Below are 26,060 nucleotides of genomic sequence, written 5' to 3' on the forward strand. Positions count from 1 at the left end.
ACCTACAGCAACCTGCTTAAATCCAAGTCTTCTTTTTTTTCATGTATTCTTGATTTAGGTCTACAATGGCAAATGCCATATATGCTGGTCCATTTATATCCTAGTGGGCCTGTCTAACTTTTATTGTTTTGTTGTTGCACAAAATTATAATTATCTATCTAATAATGGGGGCCTCGAGGAAAAAAATGGGCTGTTGTGGGGGCCTCTAGGAAAAAATAGGCCGGTTTGTCAGAAATGCCAGAGCCGATTTCTAGTCCCAGTCTGCCCCTGACTGCTGCTTTATGGATTATGTGAGTGTTAATGTTATGTAAGCATGTGATGTTATGATGAGAAGCAAGGTTGGGTTGCATTGCTGTGCAACATGCTAGTGTTCTACCAAGATTCAGACCCAAACTCTAATTTCCACAGAAAAAAACTTTATGTAAACAATACTTTATAGACAAAATATGTACAACAAGCAACCTTCTGTTATGTCCCAAAATGAAAATCCCAAGTACCTCATCCTATAAAAAACTAACATTTTGCTGTAGCATTACATTCATTCTCCTCTCTTTGCCAAAGCCTCAATAATTGATACAAATACATTTAGGCATCTGCCATAATTTGTCTGCTTTAAGCAAAATCAGGCATGAACTACGATCAGGTCAGAAATTGACCAGACCCGAAATTAATAATGAGCATGATGCAAATCAGGTTTAGCACAATGCTATATATTCTCTTGGCAAACAGCATTATGGACATCTAAAATTCCCTCCCTCTAGTTGCAATGCCAATACACTCTATGTATCAAAAATAAAGATGTACAAGTATTATAAACAAAATAATTACAAGACATTACCTCACAAGAACTACTTGCACGAATGGTAGTGACTTACAAACTCAAAACTAAAATGCATAACTGAATGCATCACTCCTCTATTTACATGAGTGACACATATCAGGTCCGGTGACACCATCCTGAGTCCATTTAGCTGCAATGTAGCGTACACTTGGTGGGTGAAGAGGGAGCAATGGATTTTGTGACAACCCTGGTCAACATAAACCAGAGACGTATTTGGTAGCGTTCTGGTCTAAAGGCGGGTCCGTTGCAGTTTCAGCAGTTACAGATGCAGAAAATGTGGATCCTCCGGTCGCACGTCTAAAACACATAGAACCTCAAGCAGCATCTACAGGGGTTTTGTTAAATTCTTACAATCAATACAGACCGGTGTGTGTGCAAAGGGCAGGTCTGAATGGCTGGGGGCTGTGCTGTCTGCTCATCACAGTCAGGGTTTAACTCTGACATTCAACACAAGTGCAGGGAAGCCATCCCCACAGTAAGTCCTTCTCTTAACCACTTTTGTCATGTCCTTGTGTTGACCAGCTCTTCACAGTGACTCAGAGCTTTGCAACAGGTCATCTGTGATCCTCCATAGGGTCAGAGCTTCAGTGCTAACTGGCTCCAAGGTTGATCTGTGGGCTGGTTTGGAGGGTTGTGGCCACTGGGTTTGTGCGTGACAGTTGTTGTTTGCTCTCAAAGGGAGAGTGTGGGCTGCTGCTGCTGAGGGAGACAAACTGGTGCTCTCGTGTTTGTCCTTGCTAACCTGGATGCCTTCCAGCAGGCGATCCGTTCGACCCCAAACATTCATAGAGCAGGGTGCAAACACAAACGTGTATCAATCTTTGGATTCCAAGTTCATGGGGGGGCTTGTTTTAAAGCTTGAAGGAGGGCTGGTGAGTCCATGGGTGCTTGGTAGAGTGTCGGGGAACCTGCCCTGGGAGACATTACTAAGTTTTGAGGTATTTTCTCTGGAGACAAGCTGGCTGCTGAAACATTCATGCCCGGGTACAAAAAGGGCATGCCCCCTGGGAACCAGCACTTCTCCATCATGGGCCACGATGCAGCTGCTTGGGGGATGAGGTAGAAGGGCACGCAGAGGGGGGTCTGGTGTTGGGAGAAGCTCATGTAGCTGTGATGGCTGCTAACCACCTGCCCAGAGGAAGACTCGTCCTCTGAGTAGTCAGATTTGAACCTCTTGGCCTGGGGCTCAGCACCCTCCTGCTTGACGCCACCTCCTGCCATCCTCTCAGCCAGAGCATATTTGAGCTCCCCCTCCTTGCTGTAGTAGCTTGAGCGTTGGGCTTTGAGGTCCCGTTTCTCGTGTTCCCCTCCATAGCCGCTGTCAGTGTCTGTGTCATTGCCACTCTGCTCTCCATGTCCGTGGGGGTATGTCCTTTGAATGACAGACACAAAGTTCTTGGGGTGACCCTCCTTGCCCTGAGGCATCTGACCAGCAGGCTTCTCCATGCTATCGATGGGTTTGTGGGTGGGCTCTTCGGACCGGGGGCTGAATGGACCCTGGAGCACCTCTGATGCTACTTTGTGGAGGTGGCTGGTAATTTCAGAGGGGGTCAGGGGGTCTCTGCTGCTCCCCTGGTTAGCCAGGTACTGGAGGACCTCCTTAGCACAGACATGGAAGCCAGAGTGGAACATCTCCTCACTGTTCTCTGAGCTAACACTGCTCTGATCCCCTGAGAGAAACAAAGTAATATCAGGTATTAGGTTCATATTTAATAATGCTACAGTTTTGGCAATGAAACAGGTTACTTGTTTTATTTCTTTTTTTAATGGGAAAGATACAATTTTAGCTTTGATTGAGCAGCACCGTCTCGATGGTATGGCCTGTCAATAATAAGTAATACTATTGATTGGGAGGAAAGAGTGTAGCCCATAATAAAATGAAACAGTGTAACTCAAGGTATCAAACTTACTGATTTGCAATGCAATGATTTTCTGCTGCTGCTGTTCCAGGAGAGTGCTCAGGGCTTTCACATGCTTCAGGGTGAGTTCCAACACCACAGCTTTCTCCAAATGGCCTAGAGTCTAAAACAGGAAGACCTTGATAAGCATGTTGATCTTTCTTATATAACAGTTTTAGCAGCTGAACAGAAGACAAACTGCCACAGGGTAGGGAGGCAGGCAATCTGCACACCACACCAACACAACACAGTACATTTAAGACATAGTTTATCAACATATTGTTTATGTAAATTGTTTTGAAAGGGTTTGAGGCAATATGCATAGGCAGTTAATTAAATTATTATAATTAACCAAACTTTTCAATTGGATAATATGAAATACTATTGATGTAATAATAATAATAATAAACAAGTTATTTACATTATGAAAAAAAAATGAATAATATGTTGCCTTTGTCATAACAGGCATCATTTTTGGATTTAAGGAATCAGACTAATCAAGGCATTGATTTGTACAACAAATGAATCATGAACAACCAGGTGGCGCTTTTGCATTCCTATTACACAGTCAGTAGTAGTAGGCTACACATTAAATTAGTACTCACTGTGAGTTTGAGATGTTCTGGCAATAAATCCTTCAGTTGGGCAATGCATTCATTGATTCTGTCACGTCTTTTCTTCTCAATCAATCGGTGGGGTAACTTGTATGTCTCCTGTGGGAGAAAAAAGGCCATTTGTTAGTAGATGTGTAAAATGTATTCAATAGGGTATAAGAAATAAGAAATTGCCGACAAAAGTAAACCTAAGATGTACAAAATGTTTTAAGTAAAGAACATAAGCATACCTTACTGTCTTCCACGCGCTTTATTCCCTTTCGGTGTTTGCACACGTACTTTGGGAAATCTTTTCTATAGGACAAAAATAATAGAAAGTATTGATAAGTCATGATTTTTTTTATTATTTACATAAGAATACTATTTTGTTTTGCAGTTTTGTAATGCATACATTGTAAGCTGTATCTGGGGGCTTACCCTTGCATGTCTGCCATCTCCTGCGACTGGTGTTTTGCCATACAAGGAGGAGGTTGCGCACTTGTAATCCTCTCCATTTTGCGTCTTTATGAAATCCAAATATTGGTATCCAAACAATTCAATCTTAAAACTAGGCTTCAGTTGTCTTTCAATATTCAGCTAATACTGTCATCTGAGAGAGAAACAAGTTTGTTCTTATTGCTAAAATTATTCTTATGTTATGCTATTCAATAGTGAACACTTTTCTATAAAGAATATTATTTCATCAGGCTATTGCTTTGCAGAGACTGTCAATGTGATGTTGTCACTCTGAGATCCAAGCACAGCAATAGTTCAGATGCTCTACTCCCGGGTAAATGTGTGATAGAGGGGTGGTTTGGTCTACGTGTTAAATAAACCCTGTGACTAGACACGTCTCCCCGTTGGAGAGCTGATCTACCTCCGTCACATGAGCCTCACGTGTTGGACGGTGCTTTCAAGCCATCTAGAGTACAACCCATTTCTATAGTTAAAGAGGATCTGCACGAGAATGGCCCTCCCTCTTATTCTAGTGGGCTGTGTCCCGTGTACCACCATGCTACAGCTATGCTACGAGAACATAAGACAACTCTAGGCAGAACGTGCAAGTATATGTTTACTATATAGAAAGTAGGGCAGAATTCCTTACACATTTAGCCTTATAGACTACTGTTTGTTATTACTGTATGTTCTACATTCCGGCTTCTGTTCCATGTACAGCATTCATATGCATAATAGTGGCATGGCATATATAAAGTTATTACAGGAAAGTGTCAGAATTAAGATACAATAGATGCATTATCACATTCCTGTTATACTATAGTCATATGCAGAATAGTGGTTTATAGGGGAGAGAAGGTAAGCTACCCCTTCTATGGCTTATTTTTATTACAATTCAGAATATATCCACAGAACATTTACAGGGAAGACCATATATCTTTTCTTTCGCGTGTAGCCTCGCATATTCAACTTGTGTCAGTGTGAGGGTTAAAGCTGCAGGTATCGGTAGAAGCAATAACAACGCGTGTACTCGCCCCTGTTTCGGTAAAAAACCGAGAGATGGGGCTGTAGAAATGTAACCAATCTCAAATTCATAGACAGGGCTATTGATGCAAGAACTGACTATCTATTATAACATTACAGTTTTAACCATGTTTTGAGGCTATATAGTGTTTGTTTACATTGACATTGTTTCCAAACATGGAGTAAAACAAGCGTATCGTTTGGGTTGTGATGGTGTATTCCACAGTTGAACTAAGCTCATCAGGTATTTATAAGTTGTATTCTTCAAAAATCAATGGGTAGGCCTACATATGTATAAGTATATTAATGCAAAAGTAATGTATATTAATGTATACGTCTAAAAATGGATGTAGCAAATGCAAATTGCCCATTTAAAATAAAAATGTTTGTGAATGTTTTTTTACCTTCATGATGAGAAAATTGTATTTCATATATTTCTCTTTTAAGTATTATCTTTAGTAGGTTTTCAATTTTAGGTTTAGATAAAGCCTATATAGGCCTGCCTGTGTCCATGACAATAATTCCTAATAAACCAATCCACCTAACCTAAGAGTAGACTACAGTCAATAAACTATTATATAAAACTGTAATGCCCCGTGGGAATAATTGTTTGGTGTGGTGCATAGCCAAATGTTTTATTTTCCCCACGCTGCTCTGTATTCTCGCATGTGCCAATAGGCTCAGAGTGGACACGGTTTCCACACATTAATAATTTGAGTCTACACGTGCACCTGCAGATGGATGATTTTGTTGATCGGTGTGTTACCTGCTGCACTGAGCTGTCACGTTGAGCTCCAACATGGCCACGCGAACCGAAACCAGCTCCCTGCCACTGACGTCATACACTTTAGAGCTGAGCGTGCCGGTCTACCTAGTGGCCACACACCACACACATGTATGTTCCCAGCAAGAACAACATATTTTTTCATGGCAGATAATTACAAATAGCATAGTAAGCTTACACTGTAGTATGATATGTCTGGACAATATACTTAGATTAGAAGGTTGATAAATAGGGGAGGACTGGCCATCTGATATTTTGGGCAAATACCAGATGGGCTGGTCCATTTTTAGCCCAGTGGGCCTGTCTAACTTTTTTTTTGTTGTTGTTGCTCAAACCAATCATTATCTGGCTAATAATGGGGGGAGGGCCTCAATATTAGAAATGCCAGGTTGATTTTTTGGTCCCATGCCAGGGTTGATTTTTTTTGGTCCCAGTCCACCACTGTAGATAAATATGGAACAGACCAGGTCTCTAATTTGGAATCCATTAGCCTATTCAGAATATTCCATTGTTTATTACAATATGTTTATGGTGCATTCGGAAAGTATTCATATGTATATATTTTAAACTAATCAATCTACACACAATGTCCCATATTGACAAAGTGAAAACAGAAATTTAGCAAATGTAATACAAATATTAAACAGAAATACCTCATTTACATAAATATCATGACCCTTTGCTATGAGACTCAAAATTGAGCGCAGGAGAATCTGTTTCCATTGATCACCCTTGAGATGTTTCTTCAACTTGATTAGACTAGACCTGTGGTAAAATCAATTGATTGGACATGATTTGGAAAGGCACCCACCTGTCTATATAAGGTCCCACACTTGACAGTGCATGTCAGAGCAAAAAAACAAGCCATGAGGTTGAAGGAATTGTCTGTAGAGCTCTAAGACAGGATTGTGTGGAGGCACAGATCTGGGGAAGGGTACCACAACATTTCTGCAGCTTGAAGGTCCCCAAGAACACAGTGGCCTCCGTCATTATGTAATAGAAGAAGTTTGGAACCACCAAGACTCTTCCTAAAGCTGGCCGCTCGGCCAAACTGAGCAATCGGGTCTTGGGCCTTGGTCAGGGAGGTGACCAAGAACCCAATGGTCACTCTGACAGAGCTCTAGAGTTCTTCAGTGGAGATGAGGGAACCTTCCAGAAGGACAACCATCTCTGCAGCACTCCACCAATCAGGCATTTATGGTAGAGTGGACAGACGGAAGCAACTCCTCAGTAAAAAGGCACATGACAGCCTGCTTGGAGTCTAAAGGACTCTCAGAGCATGAGAAACAAGATTCTTTGGTCTGATGAAACCAAGAATGCCAAATGTCACGTCTGCAGGAAAGCTGGCACCATCTCTATGGTGAAGCATGGTGGTGGCAGCATTGTGCTGTGGGGATGGTTTTCAGTGGCAGGGACTGGGAGACAAGTCAGGATTGACGGAAAGATGAACGGAGAAAAGTAGAGAGAGATCATTGATGAAAACCTGCTCGAGCACTCAGGTCCTTAGACTGGGGGTGAAGGTTCACCTTCGAACAGGACAAAACCCTAAGCACACAGCCAAGACAATGCAGGAGTGGCTTCGGGACATGTCCTTGAGTGGCCCAGTCAGAGCCCGGACTTGAACCCGATCTAAGATCTCTGGAGAGACCTGAAAATAGCTGTGAAGCAACGCTCCCTCTCCAACCTGACAGAGCTTGAAAGGATCTGCAGAGAAGAATGGGCGAAACTCCCCCAATACAGGTGTGCCAAGCTTGTAGCGTTATACCCAAGAAGACTTTACGCTGTAATGGCTGCCAAGTTTTTATTTATTTATTTCACCTTTATTTAACCAGGTAGGCTAGTTGAGAACAAGTTCTCATTTGCAACTGCGACCTGGCCAAGATAAAGCAAAGCAGCTCGACACATACAACACCGCAGAGTTACACATGGAATAAACAAACAAGCAATCAATAATACAGTAGAAAAATCTATATACAGCATGTGCAAATGAGGTACGATAAGAGAGGTAAGGCAATAAATAGGCCATGGTGGAAAAGTAATTACAATATAGCAATTAAACACTGGAATGGTAGGATGTGCAGAAGATTTTTGCAGTTCGTTCCAGTCATTGGCAGCAGAGAACTGGAAGGAGAGGCAGCCAAAGGAAGAATTGGCTTTGGGGGTGACTAGTGAGACATACCTGCTGGAGTGCGTGCTACGGGTGGGTGCTGCTATGGTGACCAGTGTACTGAGATAAGGCGGGGCTTTACCTAGCAGAGGCTTGTAGATGACCTGGAGCCAGTGTATTTGGCGACGAGTATGAAGCAAGGGCCAGCCAACAAGAGCATACAGGTCGCAGTGGTGGGTAGTATATGGGGCTTTGGTGACAAAATGTATGGCACTGTGATAGACTGCATCCAATTTGTTGAGTGGAAAGGTGCTTCAACAAAGTACTGAGCAAAGGGTGAATACTTATGTAAAATTAATATTTCAGTTTTTATTTTTATAAATGAATAAGTTCTCAAAACCTGTTTTTGCTTTGTCATTATGGGTTATTGTGTGTAGATTGATGAGGGAAAAAACAAAATGTAACAAAGTGTGGTAAAAGTCAAGGGGTCTGAAAACTTTCCAAAGGCACTGTACATACACTTAAGGTGTCTATTGACAGTATGGACAGAATATGAATGAGCAATGACTAGAGTACATTACATACCGTTTATATAATACCTTTTCATATTTTATTCTATTTGATATACATGAAGTAGGTGAAACAGTTTGTAAACATTATTTAAGTGACCAGTCTCTAAGGCGGCAGGGTAGAGTATCAGGTGGTAGCTGGGTAGAACAGTGACTAAGACTAGTAGTGACTGTTTAACAGTCTGATGGCCTGGAGATAAAAGCTGTTTCTCAGTCTCTCTGTCCCAGCTTTGATGCACATTTACTGTCTCTGCCTTGTATATGGTAGTGGGGTGAACAGGCTGTGGGTCGGGTGGCTGATGTCCTTGATGATCTTCCTTGCCTTCCTGTGACACTGGGTGCTGTAGATGTCCTGGAGGGCAGGCAGTGTGCCCCTGGTGATACATTGGGCTGACTGCACCACTCTCTGGAGAGCCCTGCAGTTGCGGACTGTGCAATTGCCATACCAGGCGATGATACAGCCTGACAGGATGCTCTCAATTGTGCATTTGTAGAGGTTTGTGAGGGTCAATAATTTTGTCACACCTATCTTTTTGAGAGCAAAAATATATAACTTGTTAAACAAAATCTATTTCTCTGTGCAATTGTATTACCAAAAAACAGTGCCTTCAGAAAGTATTTATACCCCTGGACTTATTCCACATTTTGTTGTGCTCCAGCCTGAATCCAAAATGGATTAAACTGTTTTTTCCCCCTCACCCATCTACACAAAGTGAAAACATGTATTTAGAAATGTTTGCAAATTTATTGAAATGAAATACAGAAATATATCATTTACATAAGTAATCACACCCGAGTCAATAATTTGTAGAAGCGCCTTTCTGGAGAAAATATTCTTTATTCTTTTCAAAATTCAAAGCTCTGCCAAATTGGTTGTTGATCAATGCTAGACAACCATTTTCAAGTCCTGCCATGGATTTTCAAGTAGATTTAAGTCAAAACTGTAACTCGGCCACTCAGGAACATTCACTGTCTTCTTGGTAAGCAACTCCAGTATATATTTGTCCTTGTGTTATACGTTAATGCCCTGCCGAAAGCTGTTTGGTGAAAAGCAGATTGAAGCAGGTTTTCCTCTAGGATTTTGCCTGTGAATAGCTCTACTCTGTTTCTTTTTTAACCTGAAAAACTCCCCAGTCCAAAACAATCACAATCATACACAACGCGATGCAGCTACCACTATGCTTGAAAATATGGAGAGTGGTACTCAGTAATGTGCATTCAGGAAAAAAAGTTAATTGCTTTGCCACATTTTTTGTACTACTTTAGTGCATTGTTGCAAACAGGATGCATGTTTTGGAATATTAATATTCTATACTGGCTTCCTTCTTTTCACTCTGTCAATTAGGTTAGTATTGTGGAGTAACTACAATGTTCTTGATCCATCCTCAGTTTTCTCCTATCACAGCCATTTAACTCTGTAACTGTTTTAAAGTCACCATTGGCCTCATGGTGAAATCCCTTAGTGGTTTTCTTCCTCTCCGGCAACTGAGTTAGGAAGGACACTTATGTGTTTGTAGTGACTGGGTGTAATGATACACCATCCAAAATGTAATTAATAACTTCACCATGTTCAAAGGGATATTCAATGTTTTTTTCCCCCCCATTTACCAATAGGTGCCCTTCTTTGCGATGCATTGGAAAATCCCCCTGGTCTTTGTAGTTGAATATGTGTTTGAAATTCACTGCTCGACTGAGGGACCTTACAGATAATTGTATGAGTGGGGTGCAGAGATGAGTCAGTATTATACAACTGTTTTAAACACTATTATTGCACACAGATTGAGTCCATGCAACTTATGTGACTTGTTTACAACATTTTTACCCCTGAGCTTACATTGAACAAAAATATAAACGCAGCATGTAAAGTGTTGGTCCCATGTTTCATGAGTTAAAAAAAAAAGATCCTAAAGATTTTCCATACGCACAAAAAGCTTATTTATCTCAAATATTGGGCAAAAATTGGTTTACATCCCTGTTTGTGAGGATTTCTGCTTTGCCAAGTAGTCCATCCACCTGACAGTGGTGGCATATCAAGAAGCTGATTAAACAGCACGATCATTACACAGGTGCACCTTGGAAAAAAATTGTGTGTAGGCCAGTGACATTTTAAATTCAGGCTGTAACAACAAAATGTAGAAAAAAGTAAATTGGTGTGAATACTTTCTGAAGGCATTGTAGCTCAGTATTTGTATTATTTATTGTATACATCATCTTTTGTTCATTTTTATCAAGGGTGTCAATAATTTGAGGTGACTGTATTTAGTCACAACCATATTCATACTACATTGCCTTTGCACAGATTACAAGCATTCACTCCATATTCATTTGTCAGTGTTTAGCAGAGGTGTAAAGTACTACTTAAGTTGTGTTTTGGGGTATCTGTACTTGACTATTAACAACTTTTACTTCACTACATTCCCTTAGAAAATAATGTACTTTTTACTACATACATTTTTTCTGACACCCAAATGTAGTCGTTACATTTTGAATGCTTAGCAGGACAGGAAAATGGTCAAATTCACACTTATCAAGAGAATATCCCTGGTCATCCCTACTGCCTCTGATCTGGCAGACTCCCCAAACACAAATGCTTTGTCTGTAAATTATGTCTGAGTGTTGGAGTGAGCCCCTGGCTGTCCGTAAATAAAAAACAAACAAGAAAATGGTGACATCTGGTTTGCTTAACATAAGGAATGTTAAAGGATTTATACTTTTATTTTTGATTCTGAAGCATATTTTAGCAATAACATTTACTTTCGATACTTAAATCTATTTAAAACCAAAGACTTTAACTCAAGTAATATTTTACTGGGTGTCTTTAACTTAATAATAATTTTCTATTAAGGTATATTCACTTTTACTCAAGTATGATAAAATGGGTACTTTTTCCACCACTGCTGTTTAATAAACCTTAGGTATGTGGAAAATACTGCAGGAAAGTCCACCGATGAAGCTGGACAATTAAAAGCTCCTTTTGTGACTTTGCGTTTGGTTACTCTGTAAACTTGCTGATGTTCTCAAGTCTACAGACACGTACAAGTCTATTCATATTTTATTAACATGCTCCTTTTCTCTGAATAACTAAATTGTCACCCTAAGAGGATCTCAATCTCCAAAACTCTTCTGTGCACCAGCATATCCGCATATACTATGTACTGTGTATAAATTCTTCAATATTTGTGACAATACTTACAAAGAGTTGACTACAAATAAAGTAATATTTCTTTAACAGAAGCAGACACTGCATAAGTAGGTGAAAAATGTGGGGAAGTTACCTCTGACCTTTTCAGCTAGATTTTACAATGGACTACAAGACTGTCCATTCACACAGTGAGCAGAGGGAAACGAAAAGACTGGACTACAGCTTCCCTTCATATGGTAGCCCAGTAGCATACAGTGTAGTGACAAAATTCAGTGGTGGATGTAAAGGAGAATTACATATATTTTATTAGACAATTCTACATTATTTTACAATTCTAACAGTGCTTAAATCTTTAAAATTAGTCCTCTGCACATTCATTTTCAGTAACACTGATTTTAAATTCCACATTACTTTTCTGAAAACATGGGTCCCTATACAAAAAAACAATGGCTTAAGCGACATAGTGCTTAAGCGACATAAGTACAACAATACAAATCAATAAATAATAATATATCAAATAAACAGCAGAATTGAGAACAGAAATCTGCGGTGAATGATAAAACAAAGGGAAAAAAAGTGGCTTTGTCACAAGTAGTAAATCAGAACAAAAAAGGTCTTAAAAGGAACAAATGGCACACATGACAGGTGTTATAATTACAAGAGGATAAACCTCTATGACAGATGCTAATAATATGTAGTGCAAGACAATGTGGAAATATGATTAATAAACACATAACAGCATGATGACATTTTTACATAATACATTTGTTTGGATGAAGAAAAGCAAGTATCCTAAAAGCTTTAAATGGCAGTTTTATATAAGAAAGCAGATACCATAAAATAGTACAAGATAGGACACAATCTTATTTGCAGAAATGAAACCGAAAACAAGACCTATACTTGCTCTCAGACAATATACTATCTCTATGAAGTGCATTTAAGACTTTTTATGCAACCTTCTGAAAGAAATAAAACAAGTAAAATCAGGAAGGCCAGAACAATGCTTAATCTGTCTGACCAACTGCTATTCTACATGGAGTCATTTTCATATGTGAAGTCCAACAGGTCCCTATTTCATTTAAAAGCAAAATAATACAAAATAAAGCTCCCATGTGGAAAAAAGTCTGTCCCTATTAAATAAGACATTACTTTAGGAACAACTTAAATTCACACACCAAGGAGTTTGCATATTAAAGTAGTGATATTGCACAGGATACAAAAATAAGACATTAAATACTGCTTGCTATACCAGTAGTAAATACAAAAAGATGTTTATTTCCATGTATCCCAGTGCCATTTCACGTCGGACTACATCTTCCTGTGTCCGGTACAGCTCTGCTGCAGGGCCGGCGCCAGAACGAATCAGTTGGACAGGCATTTCATTTTTATAGGCGGACCCATTTTTTTCACGGGACCTCTTGCGTGCAAGCGCTTGCACAAATTTTGTTGATGGGTGTTATAATAAAGGCCATAGGCAGCTCGTGAGTTTCAAGTTTGGGGAAGCTTACAGTTTATCCCGCCATTTCTACCTATCTGCGTATCAGTTATGATTATTTGTATATGCACATTTTGTGGAACAGTTTCATTTCCATAATAATGTTTTTGTTTCTCAAAATTATTGTTACGTGGTTAATCATAAAAATCTGAATTAAAATGACACAAATCTAAAAGTTAAAATTCAACCAATGCAAGAGCACCAGCCTCTGCCAAATGGACACATTGATACACCGTGATCCATTGGCGGCTAAAGAAATGTATAAAATAAACATGAGCTGGCGCACATCCAGAAAACTTATTTTGTGTGGAGGTGCTGACTAATGGCGAATAAACTATAAAAATATAGAGAGTCACGCCGAAACGTTGGTGATTTACCCAATAAATTACTGAGAGTTCATATATGGAGTGTGCGACTCCCTTTATTTTTTATAGTTTATAGGCTAAAGAAATTAACACAGAGTTCAGAGATCGCCTATAGGCCAATGCAGCACCTAGGCCAACAACTTCCATCGTCAACTAAGTAAAATACATAGGCCTAAAGCAACAAATAAAAACTGTAGAAAATATCCTGAAGAAAATTCAGGTTATTTCAATCACATTCATCGCTCTACTGTACCTGCATGCCTCTCTTTCTATCTATCTGTCTTGACTTGCTAGTGCAACATTGCATCAACTCAGCTCGTTGGCGTGCTCAGGCGCTCCCTCAACGTTATCAGGGGAGAGAAACCACTCACATGCTCATTGCTCACATGGAGCACTCCAAACAAAATACAATGACAAAACTCCTAAAATGATGGTTATGAAATAAACCAAAACTTGTTTCTCACAAGTGTAGCAGGTTGTGAACTCTGTAAACAATGTTTCCACTCCGAAAATGAGAACAGTAAATGACTGCAGAAATTAATGTAACCAAATAACAGAGATTAATGGTACATTTACTAGGCTTACTGGTTACATGTGTAATGGGGAATTTATCAAAATAAATGATCAAAGGGAAAACCATTCACACAATGAAACAATGAATGTGCAAGAATTCACGGGAGACAGCGGAGCATATTCTGGAGAGCTGAGTGCATGCATTCTGGAGAGAGACGCCCATATCTTCGCCACACCCCTCCACTTCTTGTCTCAACATTTTAAATTATACTCAAGACACATTATCTTCACACATTTTAGATGTTTTTCCGCTGACAGCCACAATTCAATAATTAGCTAGGCTTATTGCCACGTGCTCTGCCCAAATTGATGGCTTTCTAAATAGGCATAGGCCTATGCACTTGTGATTTGAAATAATCCACAGCTATCTAAAAATAAAAAATAAACGAATGATCCTCTGTGGCTAAGTCATGATTTCTGATAAAGTATTTACTGTTATTTTCTTTAGACAGAAGTCATTATATAATTTTGGCAAAACATCAATTTACTTTAGGGGAAGCTACTATCTGAACAGTACACTGTTTACCCACCAACTTTTCTTTGTAATTCGCAAATGGCTGAAACCAGATGTCTGTATATAATGACGAGATGCTCATGTCTCCGCCCTAACAGTGCGAGTCACTGTGGGAATGCAGGCAACAAGCTTAGGTCTGCATATTATGCCCATAGAAATGCAAACAGGACAGATTTGTGGCGAGAGTGAGCCCTCTTGCTTCACCTCTGCCTCTCTGCTGAAATCATCGAGCGAAACAGCACCACTCTGTATTACTACGTGTAGCCCATGTATCTGATGCTGTCTGGCCAGAAAAAGTATGACATGACATACTCCTTTTGTTCAGACAGCATCAGATACATGGTCTACACATACGGAGACAGAGGGGCGCTGTTTCGCTCACATGCTTTATCTGAGATTGATGCGTCTGACTTCTCAGTCAAATAAATTATCAATATTTCAAGGAGGTACGGTAGGGCAGACCAGGCCCCCTACAGCCCGCCCATATTGTCGGCCCTGCTCTGCTGTATTTCAAGTTCACCCAGTAAAGGCCATGTAATGAGAATTCACTTACATTTTTACATAGAAAACATTTGGCACCGATCCCAACTGGACTGGAAAAAGGATGGGTTGTCTGGGCGTGGAGTGATTTTGTTTGAGTTATACCTTTGTAGGCTAACCTACATATTACAATTATATGACTAGCTAATTCAATGTGCTACGCTTCACAAACACATTTGGTAGCTACAGTATATATGCAGGACGGGAGGGAGCACTAAGTGAAGACTCTGCAATCTGTTCCCTATTCAAACACAAAGCAGTAGAAGTAGCTCTCCCTGGGTCTTGTGGCTGGGTAGGGGGGGCGTCCTTGCCTCAGCCTCACGCAGTTTGCTGGGGGTTGGCGTGTTGAGGATGCTGAGGATGACCCAACAGTCCGATCCTCTGTTTCTGCTTCCTCTGCTCTGTCATCTAGAGGACAACACACAGGACAGATGCTAGGTTATTTACTCATTTCCTGTATCTGTACATCTGCTGCTTTTGTAACTTCTATGGGTGGGATATAGGTTGTCTGTCTCTGACACTTACAGTACCTCCAAATAAGCTGCTACTACGTTTCTTGTTCAGAGAAACAAAAGTATAAACTGCCCGTGCCTGCAAATTCTGCACAGCAAAGCTTTTGGCTTTAACGGGAGGGTTTCAGGGTTTCATTTGAAACGTATCCTCTATCCTTTCAGAATGTCATCTCCTCTAACAACAAGTAAACCACAGGAAACAAAAGAAAAGTCCAAAAGAAAAGACCAATAGTGAAACTTTCAAGCCAGGCGCATGAGTAATAATGAAAGATGTTGGCCTTTATGGCAATAGGGACAACAACCATTTTAAATCAATTAAAGTTCTAAAACAAACAAAATAAGTTTAACAAAAAAAAAAAACGTTTTCTTTGTCATCTTAATATAGCAACGGCAATACAAATACCCTCATAACAATGCTGTTGGTCATCATGAGTTGAGCATTATAAAGGAAATCATTATTAGATGTCGGGAAGTGCTAGAAAGAGCAGCATTGTAGTATTACGATAGAGAGCCATAGGGGTGGCCACTGGCTAAACTCAGTTATAGTAGAATGTGACTCTTTATTTGTGCCACAGCAAACTAATTAAGTCAATTTTCATTGGAATGATGTAACAGAGGGAGCTCTTGTTTGGGTCTGTTGTTTGTGAGACGATGTTCTTGTTTGTGTGCCACTTTTGAGTGCCATGGAGCATACTCACGAACCTTTCGGGTAAGGGGGGGGGGGTGCACTGCCCTGACTTCTGGGAAAATAAGACTGAAACAATTTAAATGTAAAAGCACAGTTAAGTCTGAATTTGTCGGTCAACTAAACTCCTAAAGTAACATTTTCAATTTGGTCTATGTCAGTGTGCATGTGAAAGAATTTTGAAAAACTAAGTAGACATCAACCAAGCAAAAATTTATTTATGGAGATATTTAATCCTGAAAAATCAAGGGGAAAGGGTAGTTGTGTCGTCATCTAAACCATTAGCCATACAACAACCATTTCCTCCTGTCTGGGTCTAGATACCACCCGTATCCTCAAACACTTCTCATTTCATTGAAAGACCAAAATACTATTTTATTTACAAGAAACAGTGTGCTGAGTTTGATGAAATGATTTATGAAAAATGTTATTGAACTGAACAAGGCAAGTTACCATTAAACACACCAAATGCTACACAAAATATATGGAAAATAAAATGATTTTCATATCAATATCTATACAGACTATGATCAGTTCACTTTACGAGGATAGATGGCCCCCTCACCTGCTCCTTGAGCTCGGTCAGTTGTCCAGAGAGGTTAGAGACTAGCTTCATGGTGGACTCCAGTTTCTCCTGCAGGCTCCTGATCTCATTCTGCTCCCCGTCCGCATCGCTACATACCAGGGACATGGCCCGCATCCGTGGAAACCAGTCCAGGTTGTGCTCCTGGTGAACAGAGGGAGGAGATATGTTATTCAAGCATGACTAGAACATTTGTTGAAACACTTGAAATAAGGGCAATACATTTTAATTCCGTTCTCTCATCATAATTATAGAAGTTATAGAAAATATTTGGTAACACTTCACATTACTATGCCTTACACTGTAATAAGTACATATTGTAAAAATGTTTCCAAAAAAACACTGAGTGTACCATGCAGTTGTGTCAAGTTGGCTGGATGTCCTTTGGGTGGTGGACCATTCTTGATACACATAGGAAACTGTTGAGCATGAAAAATGCGCCAGCGCTGGAGTTCTTGACACACTCAAACCGGTGCACCTGGCACCGACTATCATACCCCAATCAAAGGCACTTACAGTTGAAGTCGGAAGTTTACATACACCTTAGCCAAATACATTTCAACTCAGATTTTCACAATTCCTGACATTTAATCCTATTAAAAGTTCCTTGACTTAGGTCAGTTAGGATCACTACTTTATTTTAAGAACGTGAAATGTCAGAATAATAGTAGAGAGAATTATTTATTTCAGCTTTTATTTCTTTCATCACATTCCCAGTGGGTCAGAAGTTTACATACACTCAATTAGTATTTGGTATCATTGCCTTTAAACTGTTTTAACTTGGGTCAAACGTTTCGGGTAGCCTTCCACATGCTTCCCACAATAAATTGGGTGAATTTTGAGTCAGGTTTGTAGGCATCCTTGCTCGCACACACTTTTCAGTTCTGCCCACAAATTTTCTATGGGATTGAGGTCAGGGCTTTGTGATGGCAACTCCAATACCTTGACTTTGTTGTCCTTAAGCCATTGTGCCACAACTTTGGAAGTATGCTTGGGGTCATTCTCCATTTGGAAGACTCATGTGCGACCAAGCTTTAACTTCCTGACTGATGTCCTGAGATGTTGCTTCAATATATCCACAATTTTCCTCCCTCATGAAGTCATCTATTTTGTGAAGTTCACCAGTCCCCCTGCAGCAAAGCACTCCCACAACATGATGCTGCCACCCCCATGATTCACGGTTGGGATGGTGTTCTTTGGCTTGCAAGCCTCCCCCTTTTTCCTCCAAACATAACAATGGTCATTATGGCCAACCAAAAAGTACGATCTTTGACTCCATGTGCAGTTGCAAACCATAGTCTGGCTTTTTTTATGGCATTTTTGGAGCAGTGGCATCTTCCTTGCTGAGCGGCCTTTCAAGTTATGTCGATATAGGACTCGTTTTACTGTGGATATAGTTAATTTGGTACCTGTTTCCTCCAGTATCTTCACAAGGTCCTTTGCTGCCGTTCTGGGATTGTTTTGCACTTTTAACACCAAAGTACGTTCATCTCTAGGAGACAGAACGCATCTCCTTCCTGAGTGGTATGATGGCTGCGTTGTCGCATGGTATTTATACTTGCGTACTATTGTTTGTACAGATGAATGTGGTACATTCAGGCATTTGGAAATTGCTCCCAAGTATGAACCAGACTTGTGAGGTCAAGCAAAGAGGCACAGAGTTTGAAGGTAGGGCATGAATGACATCGACAAGTACACCTACAATTGACTCAAATGATGTCAATTAGCCTATCAGAAGCTTCTAAAGCCATGACATCATTTTTTGGAATTTTCCAAGCTGTTTAAGGGCACAGTCAACTTAGTGTATGTATACTTCTGACCCACTGGAATGGTGATACAGTGAATTATAATTGAAATAATCTGTCTGTAAACGATTGTTGGAAAAATTACTTGTGTCGTACACAAAGTAGATGTCCTAACTGACTTGCCAAAACTATAGTTTGTTAACAATAAATTTGTAGAGTGGTTGAAAAACAAGTTTTAATGACTCCAACCTAAGTGTATGTAAAATTCTGACTTCAAATGTAAATATTTTGTCTTGCCCATTCACCTTCTGAATGGCACACATACACAATCTATGTCTCAATTGTCTCAAGGCTTAAACATCTTTCTTCAAACTGACTCCTTGCCTTAATCTACACTAATTGAAGTGGACTTAACAGGTGATATCAATAAAGGACCACAGCATTTACCTGGATTCACCTGGTCAGTCTATGTAATGGAAGGGGCAGACATTCCTAATCTTTTGTATACTAATTGTATATTGTATATCTAGGGTTGCAAAGAGAGGGTAAATTACTGGAAACGTTTAAGTTTACTTGTAAACTACAATAATTTTTATTAACTTTCAATGAGCTTTGGGAATTTTATCAGATGACTTCAGATTATCACAAGTCTAATTATATTTGGCCCTCTGTGTGGCCTTAACAGATGTAAAATATATTAAATAAGATGATTTAAAAAATATAATTAAAACATTATCCTAAATATTAACCATTAACTTAGTAAATACCATTTTAGGGATTCAGCATGATTTTTTTTACACATGTATTTATTTTATTATGTCAAAATGTCTTTGTTGTAAATGTTTTGGCGCCAAACATGTGGCAGTTGTGAAAAAAATCTATAGTTGGGAGAGTTAATAAAAGAAAATGCCATTGTTAATTAGATGCTTTTTTTTTCATTAATTAGGCCATTTTGTTTTGAACTATATGGTCTATCCACTAGAAAGTCATTGACAATATGGACACAGATTTGTTTTAATAAAAAAAATACTATATATGAACACATTTTTATAAAAATTAAAATGACCAGAATTACAGAAGATTCCGGTAACTTACTGGTAAATTACTGGTAGCTGTACAACCCTATTAATGTTCAGAATTGATCAAATAAGCTACAATTTAAACATCAATCAAATCTTTACAAATGCTTGCTCAGGGAAAAAAAAGATTTTCATACATGTTGTCATTCATTTAATACAGTACAATTTCTGATATACACTTATTTTATTTTATTTCACCACTAACATGCTAATACCCTTTGTTTTTTGGGGGGACAAAGCCTTACACATTAATGTAACTCAAATGACATCAAATGTATTAGCTAGCTATGGCTTCACTTGGTATACATATGCTGCTTTGACTTGTGTTTCTCTCAAATAAGCAACTCTTTGTTTCACTCTCTGTGTGCACAAATCAAGTCTATAATACAATGTAATAGAATTACATTTGGGGACTTTCCATACCAGGGAGTTCCAATTTAACTTCCTTAAAAACACAGTCAGGTCTACCATTTGCCTTGTTGAATGTGTGAGGGCCAAACAGAGAACACATCATTTACTTAGAATTAACAATAGAGATCCTATTAAATTACTAGAACCCTCAAAGTTCCAGAATGGGTTTAAAATGGCACCCATATTGGTCAGTGTGTAATCCAAACCAGTCTAATTGGAATGCATGGCAGTACAGGCATAATCCTGATTTTACTTATATAGGAATATAAAAGTAAGGCATGTGATATCAGAAATTATGTAATAGAATTATTAGTTTACAGTTTATACGGGTATTATACAACTTTGACATAAATACCCTCTAATATATATGTAAACTGACCATAAATGTGGCTCTTTTCCAGTGGTGGAAAAAGTACCCAATTGTCATACTTGAGTAAAAGTAAAAATGCCTTAATAGAAAATGAAAGTCACCCAGTAAAAAACTACTTGAGTAAAAGCCTAAATTATTAGGTTTTAAATATTCTTAATTGTCAAAAGTAAATGCAATTGCTAAAGTGTACTTAAATATCAAAAGTACAAGTATACATCATTTCATATTCCCTATATTAAGCAAAGCAGACGGCCATATTTTCTAGTTTTGCTTTCTTTCCGGAGAGCCAGAGGCACGCTCCAACTCTGACAAAATGTACAAATGAAGCATGTGTTAAGTGAGTCCACCAGATCAGAGGCAGTAGGGATGACCAGGGATGTTCTCTTGATAAGTGTGAATTAGACCATTTTCTTGTCCTGCTGAGCATTCAAATTGTAACAAGTACTTTTGGGTGTTAGTCAAAAATATTAATAGTATTGTAAAGTACAGATACCCCCAAAAACGATTAAAGTAGTACTTTAAAGTATTTTTACTTAATTAGGTTATTTACACCTCTGCTCATTTCAGGAAACTGGGCATATGTCGCACGTCACAGGAGAGCCATTTGCAAGTAATTTTTATTTTATTTGATCAAAATGCCTTCTGGAACAGGTAAACTTGCATGTGTCTTAATAACAAATATGTATGCCATCGTTAAATACGAATACAATTGTTCAATTATGAGCCTAGTTGGTTTAGCCACAGAAAAAGTAAGCAACCTTCCTGCTAGCCCTGATTGGCTGAAATAATGAGTGGGCTGGACATGCCAAGAGAAGAGTTCGGATTGGTCTGCCATGTAGCATGCTTCTCTCTATTTGAGCTGGTCAGTATGTGTACTGTTGGTAATCCTGTCTAACATGGCTTTTAAAAATATATATTGCATAGTAGAATAGCATAAGTGCTGCTCTCCACTTTCTGGAGGACCGAGTTTTGAAATCAGTGGAATTAGAGTATGATAGCTAAGGAGATGGAGAAAACACCTGTCTCCGAATTACATCTTCAAACTAAGGGCAACCATGGAATCCGTGACAGAGAGGGAGAAGCATCCATCCATGTATATGGGTAAGATAGTCTAGCTAGCTCCATTTTCAGATATTACACGTTTCAAATTTAGTCAGAAAGTCGTTTTCATTTCAAGTTAAAATGTACTGTTAGCTAGCTAGCTAATGTTAGCTGGCTGGCTCGCTTGCTAACGTTACGTGTATGATTTGTGTAGTAATATTATTCATATCTCAGAGTCATTTGCTTTGCTAGTTATAGCCTAATGTTAGCTAGCTAATATTGAACCTGGTTGGTTAGATACCAGCAGATTCATGCAGGATAGTAAACGTCATGAGTTTAAATTATGGTTCATTGTTTAGCTTGCTAGCTACATGTCTTAACAAAAGACTCCACTATGCAAGTATACATTTCCATAGAATGTTTATGATTTCACTGCGACAGATGTTGATAGACGTAGCTGGTAAATTCGCTCTGGCAATCTACTCCGATTTCACAGCACTCTCGTCTGAGTGTGCCAGAGCGCAGAATAACTGACAAATTTATGAACGCTCAACACCCGTTGAATATGGCCTGTGTCAGTAAACGTTGGCAAAAAAGCGTAATTAAATTGTTGACAGCAGCACAGTTGCAATCATCAACGCTCTGGATAACATAAAAACAGCCTAACCAGCCCTGATAGTGTGAATAAATGGTCAGTGAGCTGTTCACTCAGCAAGCTAGCCAAAGTTAGCCAGTTAGCTTGGGTGTGTAACTCGGCTACTCAGGAACAATCACGGTCTTCTTGGTAAGCAGCTCCAGTATAGATATGGCCTTGTGTTTTCGGTTATTGTCCTGTTGAAAGGTGAATTCATCTCGCAGTGTCTGGTGGAAAGCCGACTGGACCATGTTTTCCTCTAGGATTTTGCCTGTGCTTAGCTCCATTCCCTTTCTTTTTTATCCTGAAAAACTCCCCAGTCCTTAACAATTATAAGCATACCCATAACATAATGCAGCTGCCACTATGCTTGAAAATATATCCATTCAGCGATAGGTGTCCTTTTTTTTGTGAGACATTGGAAAACCTCCCTGGTCTTTGTGGATAAATCTGTGTTTGTAATTCACTGCTCGACTGAGGGACCTCCAGATAATTGTATGTGTGGGGTACAGAGATGAGGTAGTCATTCAAAAATCATGTTAAACACTATTATTGCACTTATTATGTGACTTGTTAAAAACATTTATTTAAGTTATTTAGGCTTGCCATAACAAAGGGGTTAAATACCAATTGACTGAAGACATTTCAGCTTTTCATTTTTAATTGATTTGTAAAAAAAATAAAAAATAAAAACATAATTCCACTTTCACATTATGGGATATTGGGTGTAGGCCAGTGACCTAAAATCTGAATTTAATCCAGCTAATTATTAGAATCAGATGCACTAGATTAGGGTTGTAGAAAAAACCTACAGGATGGTAGCTCTCCAGGAACAGGGTTGGAGATCCCTGTGTTAGTGTAATAGGTTTAATACTGTATAATAGGCTAATTCTATTGATCCCTTTTCCCTTTTTACTCTGCTTTTTACCCTAACAAGCATAACAGTGTCAGATGCTGCTTGTTGTAGTGAAGATGCCTCAGATGCACAGAGGGGATTGGCGAGATCAGGGGGTGTAAAAGAAGTCAGACAACTCTGACAATGACTGGGACTGACGTCAATGGCAGAAGGATTTAGCTGAAATGTCAGGTTGAAGGTGTAAATTGATGGTGCTTGACTCAAGTCTGCAAGTATCTGTGGCCCTCATTATTATTGTGGCCCACCAATCGCTTCTCCGAGGTGCATCCGCATTGTGATTTGAACTATTTAATATTTTTTAAGATTCATGAGTTCATGAAAAGCTATCTACTTTGATAGACAATTCATTGTATTTAAAGTTACAATAGAGAAAATAGACAAAAAATAGAATAACACTTTTTTTTTACGCCACCAATCAAATGATCAAGAGGGCAAAAGGGCAGGTTCTTCAGCACCCCTATGCTCTTAGAAAAAAAGGTGCTATCTAGAACCTAAAAGGGTTCTTTGGCAGTCCCCATAGGAGAACCATTTGAAGAACCCTTTTTGGTTCTAGGTAGAACCGTTTTGGGTTCCATGTAGAACCCTTTCCAACGAGGGTTCTACATGGAACCAAAAAGGGTTCTCCTGTGTGGACAGCAAAAGAACCCCTTTGAAACCCTTTTTGTCTAAGAGTGTTGGGCTCTATCTGTGCATAAAAGAGAAAATGTACTGGGCTTTTCCGTGTAAAAACCCCACCCCCATGAGCGCAAACATATGAAGTTCGTAGGAGCACAGTTTGGAGTCAAATGAAACCTAAGTGTATATAAACATTAAGGACACCTTCCTAATATTGAGTTGCACCCCCCACACCCTTTTGTCATGGATCGAGCAGGTGTCCTTAATGTTTTGTACAGCCAGTGTTTATTAAGGCACCCTAAAAATTAGGAATAAGCAAAGGCTTTGATTTCTGGCCAAATAGCTGGAAAAGACGTCTTAGTAAAAATCTAGCAGAAAAAGTCTTAAAAGGTATTATCAACATTTATATGTAGTTTTACAGAAATTATTTGCCTTCTGTAAGTTTAAGAAATATTGCCTAATGTCTTGTCATTCTGTGCACAGTACAGTACAGTAAACTTGAGTATGGGTCAGTGCAATACAGTAAGGTACTGTAATGTACAGTAAAGAGTTTAATACAGCAGAGCACACTAGAGTAGATTACAGTATAATTTACTCTACTGAACTCTATTCTTACTGTACTGAACTATATTTTACTGTACTGAACTATACTGTGCTGTGCTGTACTCTACTCTGCTGTGCTTTGCTGTACTCTACTCTGCTGTGCTCTGCTCTACTGTGAGGTCCAAACTTGTGAAACATAGACGTCTATGATTGGTACAGATTTGATGCGGCCCGGACCAACCAAATTTTGTCTTGTTTGGGGGAGAGCTAATTAGAATAATAGCCAATGTGTAGAATAATACCCAAACATGCAAAGGAGGACAATGCCTCTTTCTACCTTTGTGTACCTATTCAGGATACATCACCATGAAGAATATGACATTCATAATTATGCATTTTTGTATAGTATAGATCACAGACCCATGATGTCATTCTGTTACCATCCATATGTTACCGGGCGTTGATCCACTTCACTTACTGTAGTTCAATAATCAAAATAGATTTTTTTCAAACTCAAGGTGTCATATCATAGCTATTTTTGGAAAATGTGGTCACATAAAAAACTGAGGGAGATTTTACTGTCATTCTGTTACCAAACTGCACTGTTGTTCCAGTAAATGTGTTTCTGTAACATTTTTGGTGGAAATTGTTCGAAGTAGCCCTTGTGCATAGTGTTGTATGGTTTAACTTGGCAATCAATGGTTTTTGTTTGGCATACGTTTAAAGTGAAGTGAGTCTCAGCGTCATTCTGTTACCGTGGAATTGCTCTACTGCACAAGGTCTGCCTAGTGCACACAGTGTACATACAGTTTTACACGTGGAGAGTATGAGTGGCAGCCAGTCACTAGAGCCTTGAGACAGTGAAAGGGTTGCTGCAATCATCCAGGCGAGCAGCCAAGGGTCACTCCAAACGCATTCTTTCACCCCTCCATCTCCTCCAGCACTAGGCCACGACATACCAATGTTATTGTGCACTGTCTGAACCTGACCTCAAACAAGCCAAGGCCGTGTGAATGGGTCTGTCTGGAGTTCCCGTCAAAAAAAACACAAGTGCGTAGACACACATACACACCATACAAAACAGTCACTCCTTTAGCTACATGCATATGCACTCTCTCACCTTACAAAATAGCATTACCCTATCAATTAGCCTTACTACAGACCCAACAGTAAACAGAAGCTCAGTGTTGCCTGAACAGGAGGGTGCTGGGGAGCACCTACACTGTAGCCTGTGTCTGTTGTGAGTACAGCTGCATGGATGGAAAAGTCCCTTGGTTTCAGTGGTGTAGTCTGAGAAGTGGGGGGTGAGAGTGGTGACTGCAGTGAGCCACAGGTTGGTCCTGGATCAGACAAACAGCAGGACAGGGGAATCACACAGAGACATGTACTCATTCTGAGAGGAGGAAAGGAGTGCTGTGTGCATGCTCCACTTCCTGAACATCCAAAATCACACAGTGCTGCTGTCCCGCATGTTATCAAGTACATTCTGTATTGGATGTCTGCATACTATAATATACTAGAGACGCACCCCCAATAGACACAGTATACTAGTTTCCTATGCTAGCATACTGCTGAATGTAGAATTAGACCCTTGTTTGTCTGCAATCAATTTCAATCAAAAGTGGCAGGCTAATCTTGGACGAGAGGGGAGCAGAGACGTAACGTACAGCAAGATTGCTTAATTCTGCCCTTTGCCATCTGTGTCAAGAGTCAGTTTAACAGCCCAGCAACCCAAAGCGGTGTGTTTGGGGGGCTGGGTGTTTACAAGTGAAAACACTTCCAGTAAGTCTCAGACCGCGTGCGGTCAACGCTGACATTAAGTTAATCTTCAAAATGGTTCAATGGAAATGAAAGAAGTGCATTTTTCATTATTAAAACCACAAGGGCCATGACAGAGAAACAGGAAGCTGTGTGGTTTTGACAGCAACAGAAACGTCACAGGCAAGCCACTACATCTACTATTATTCTATGCAAATTAAAGACACAGTTCACATTTCAAACTTGACCTAACAGACAAATAGTAACA

General features: G+C 39.4%; 2 protein-coding genes across 3 annotated transcripts in view; both read right to left on the reverse strand.

The window, feature by feature from the left end:
- Positions 1 to 396: 396 nt before the first annotated feature.
- On the reverse strand, positions 397 to 4,181 carry LOC135540211 (class E basic helix-loop-helix protein 40-like). The gene is given in 6 exon segments (XM_064966698.1): positions 397 to 1,687; positions 1,690 to 2,511; positions 2,752 to 2,863; positions 3,345 to 3,452; positions 3,584 to 3,647; positions 3,771 to 4,181. Coding segments are annotated over 6 exon segments (1,215 nt in total). The 5' UTR covers positions 3,848 to 4,181; the 3' UTR covers positions 397 to 1,655.
- A 7,519-nt stretch (positions 4,182 to 11,700) lies between these two features.
- Positions 11,701 to 26,060, reverse strand: part of LOC135540212 (inositol 1,4,5-trisphosphate receptor type 1-like) — a 149,072-nt gene continuing 134,712 nt past the window's right edge. For both annotated transcript variants that reach the window (XM_064966700.1, XM_064966699.1), the window contains 2 exons: positions 16,663 to 16,824; positions 11,701 to 15,308 (listed from right to left, as the gene is read on the reverse strand). In XM_064966700.1, the coding sequence (XP_064822772.1) occupies positions 15,219 to 15,308; positions 16,663 to 16,824 (252 nt within the window). In that variant the 3' untranslated portion in view covers positions 11,701 to 15,218. The remainder of the gene's footprint in view (positions 15,309 to 16,662; positions 16,825 to 26,060) is intronic.

The sequence above is a fragment of the Oncorhynchus masou genome, chromosome 5 (assembly GCF_036934945.1).
Source record: "Oncorhynchus masou masou isolate Uvic2021 chromosome 5, UVic_Omas_1.1, whole genome shotgun sequence".
NCBI lineage: Eukaryota > Metazoa > Chordata > Actinopteri > Salmoniformes > Salmonidae > Oncorhynchus > Oncorhynchus masou.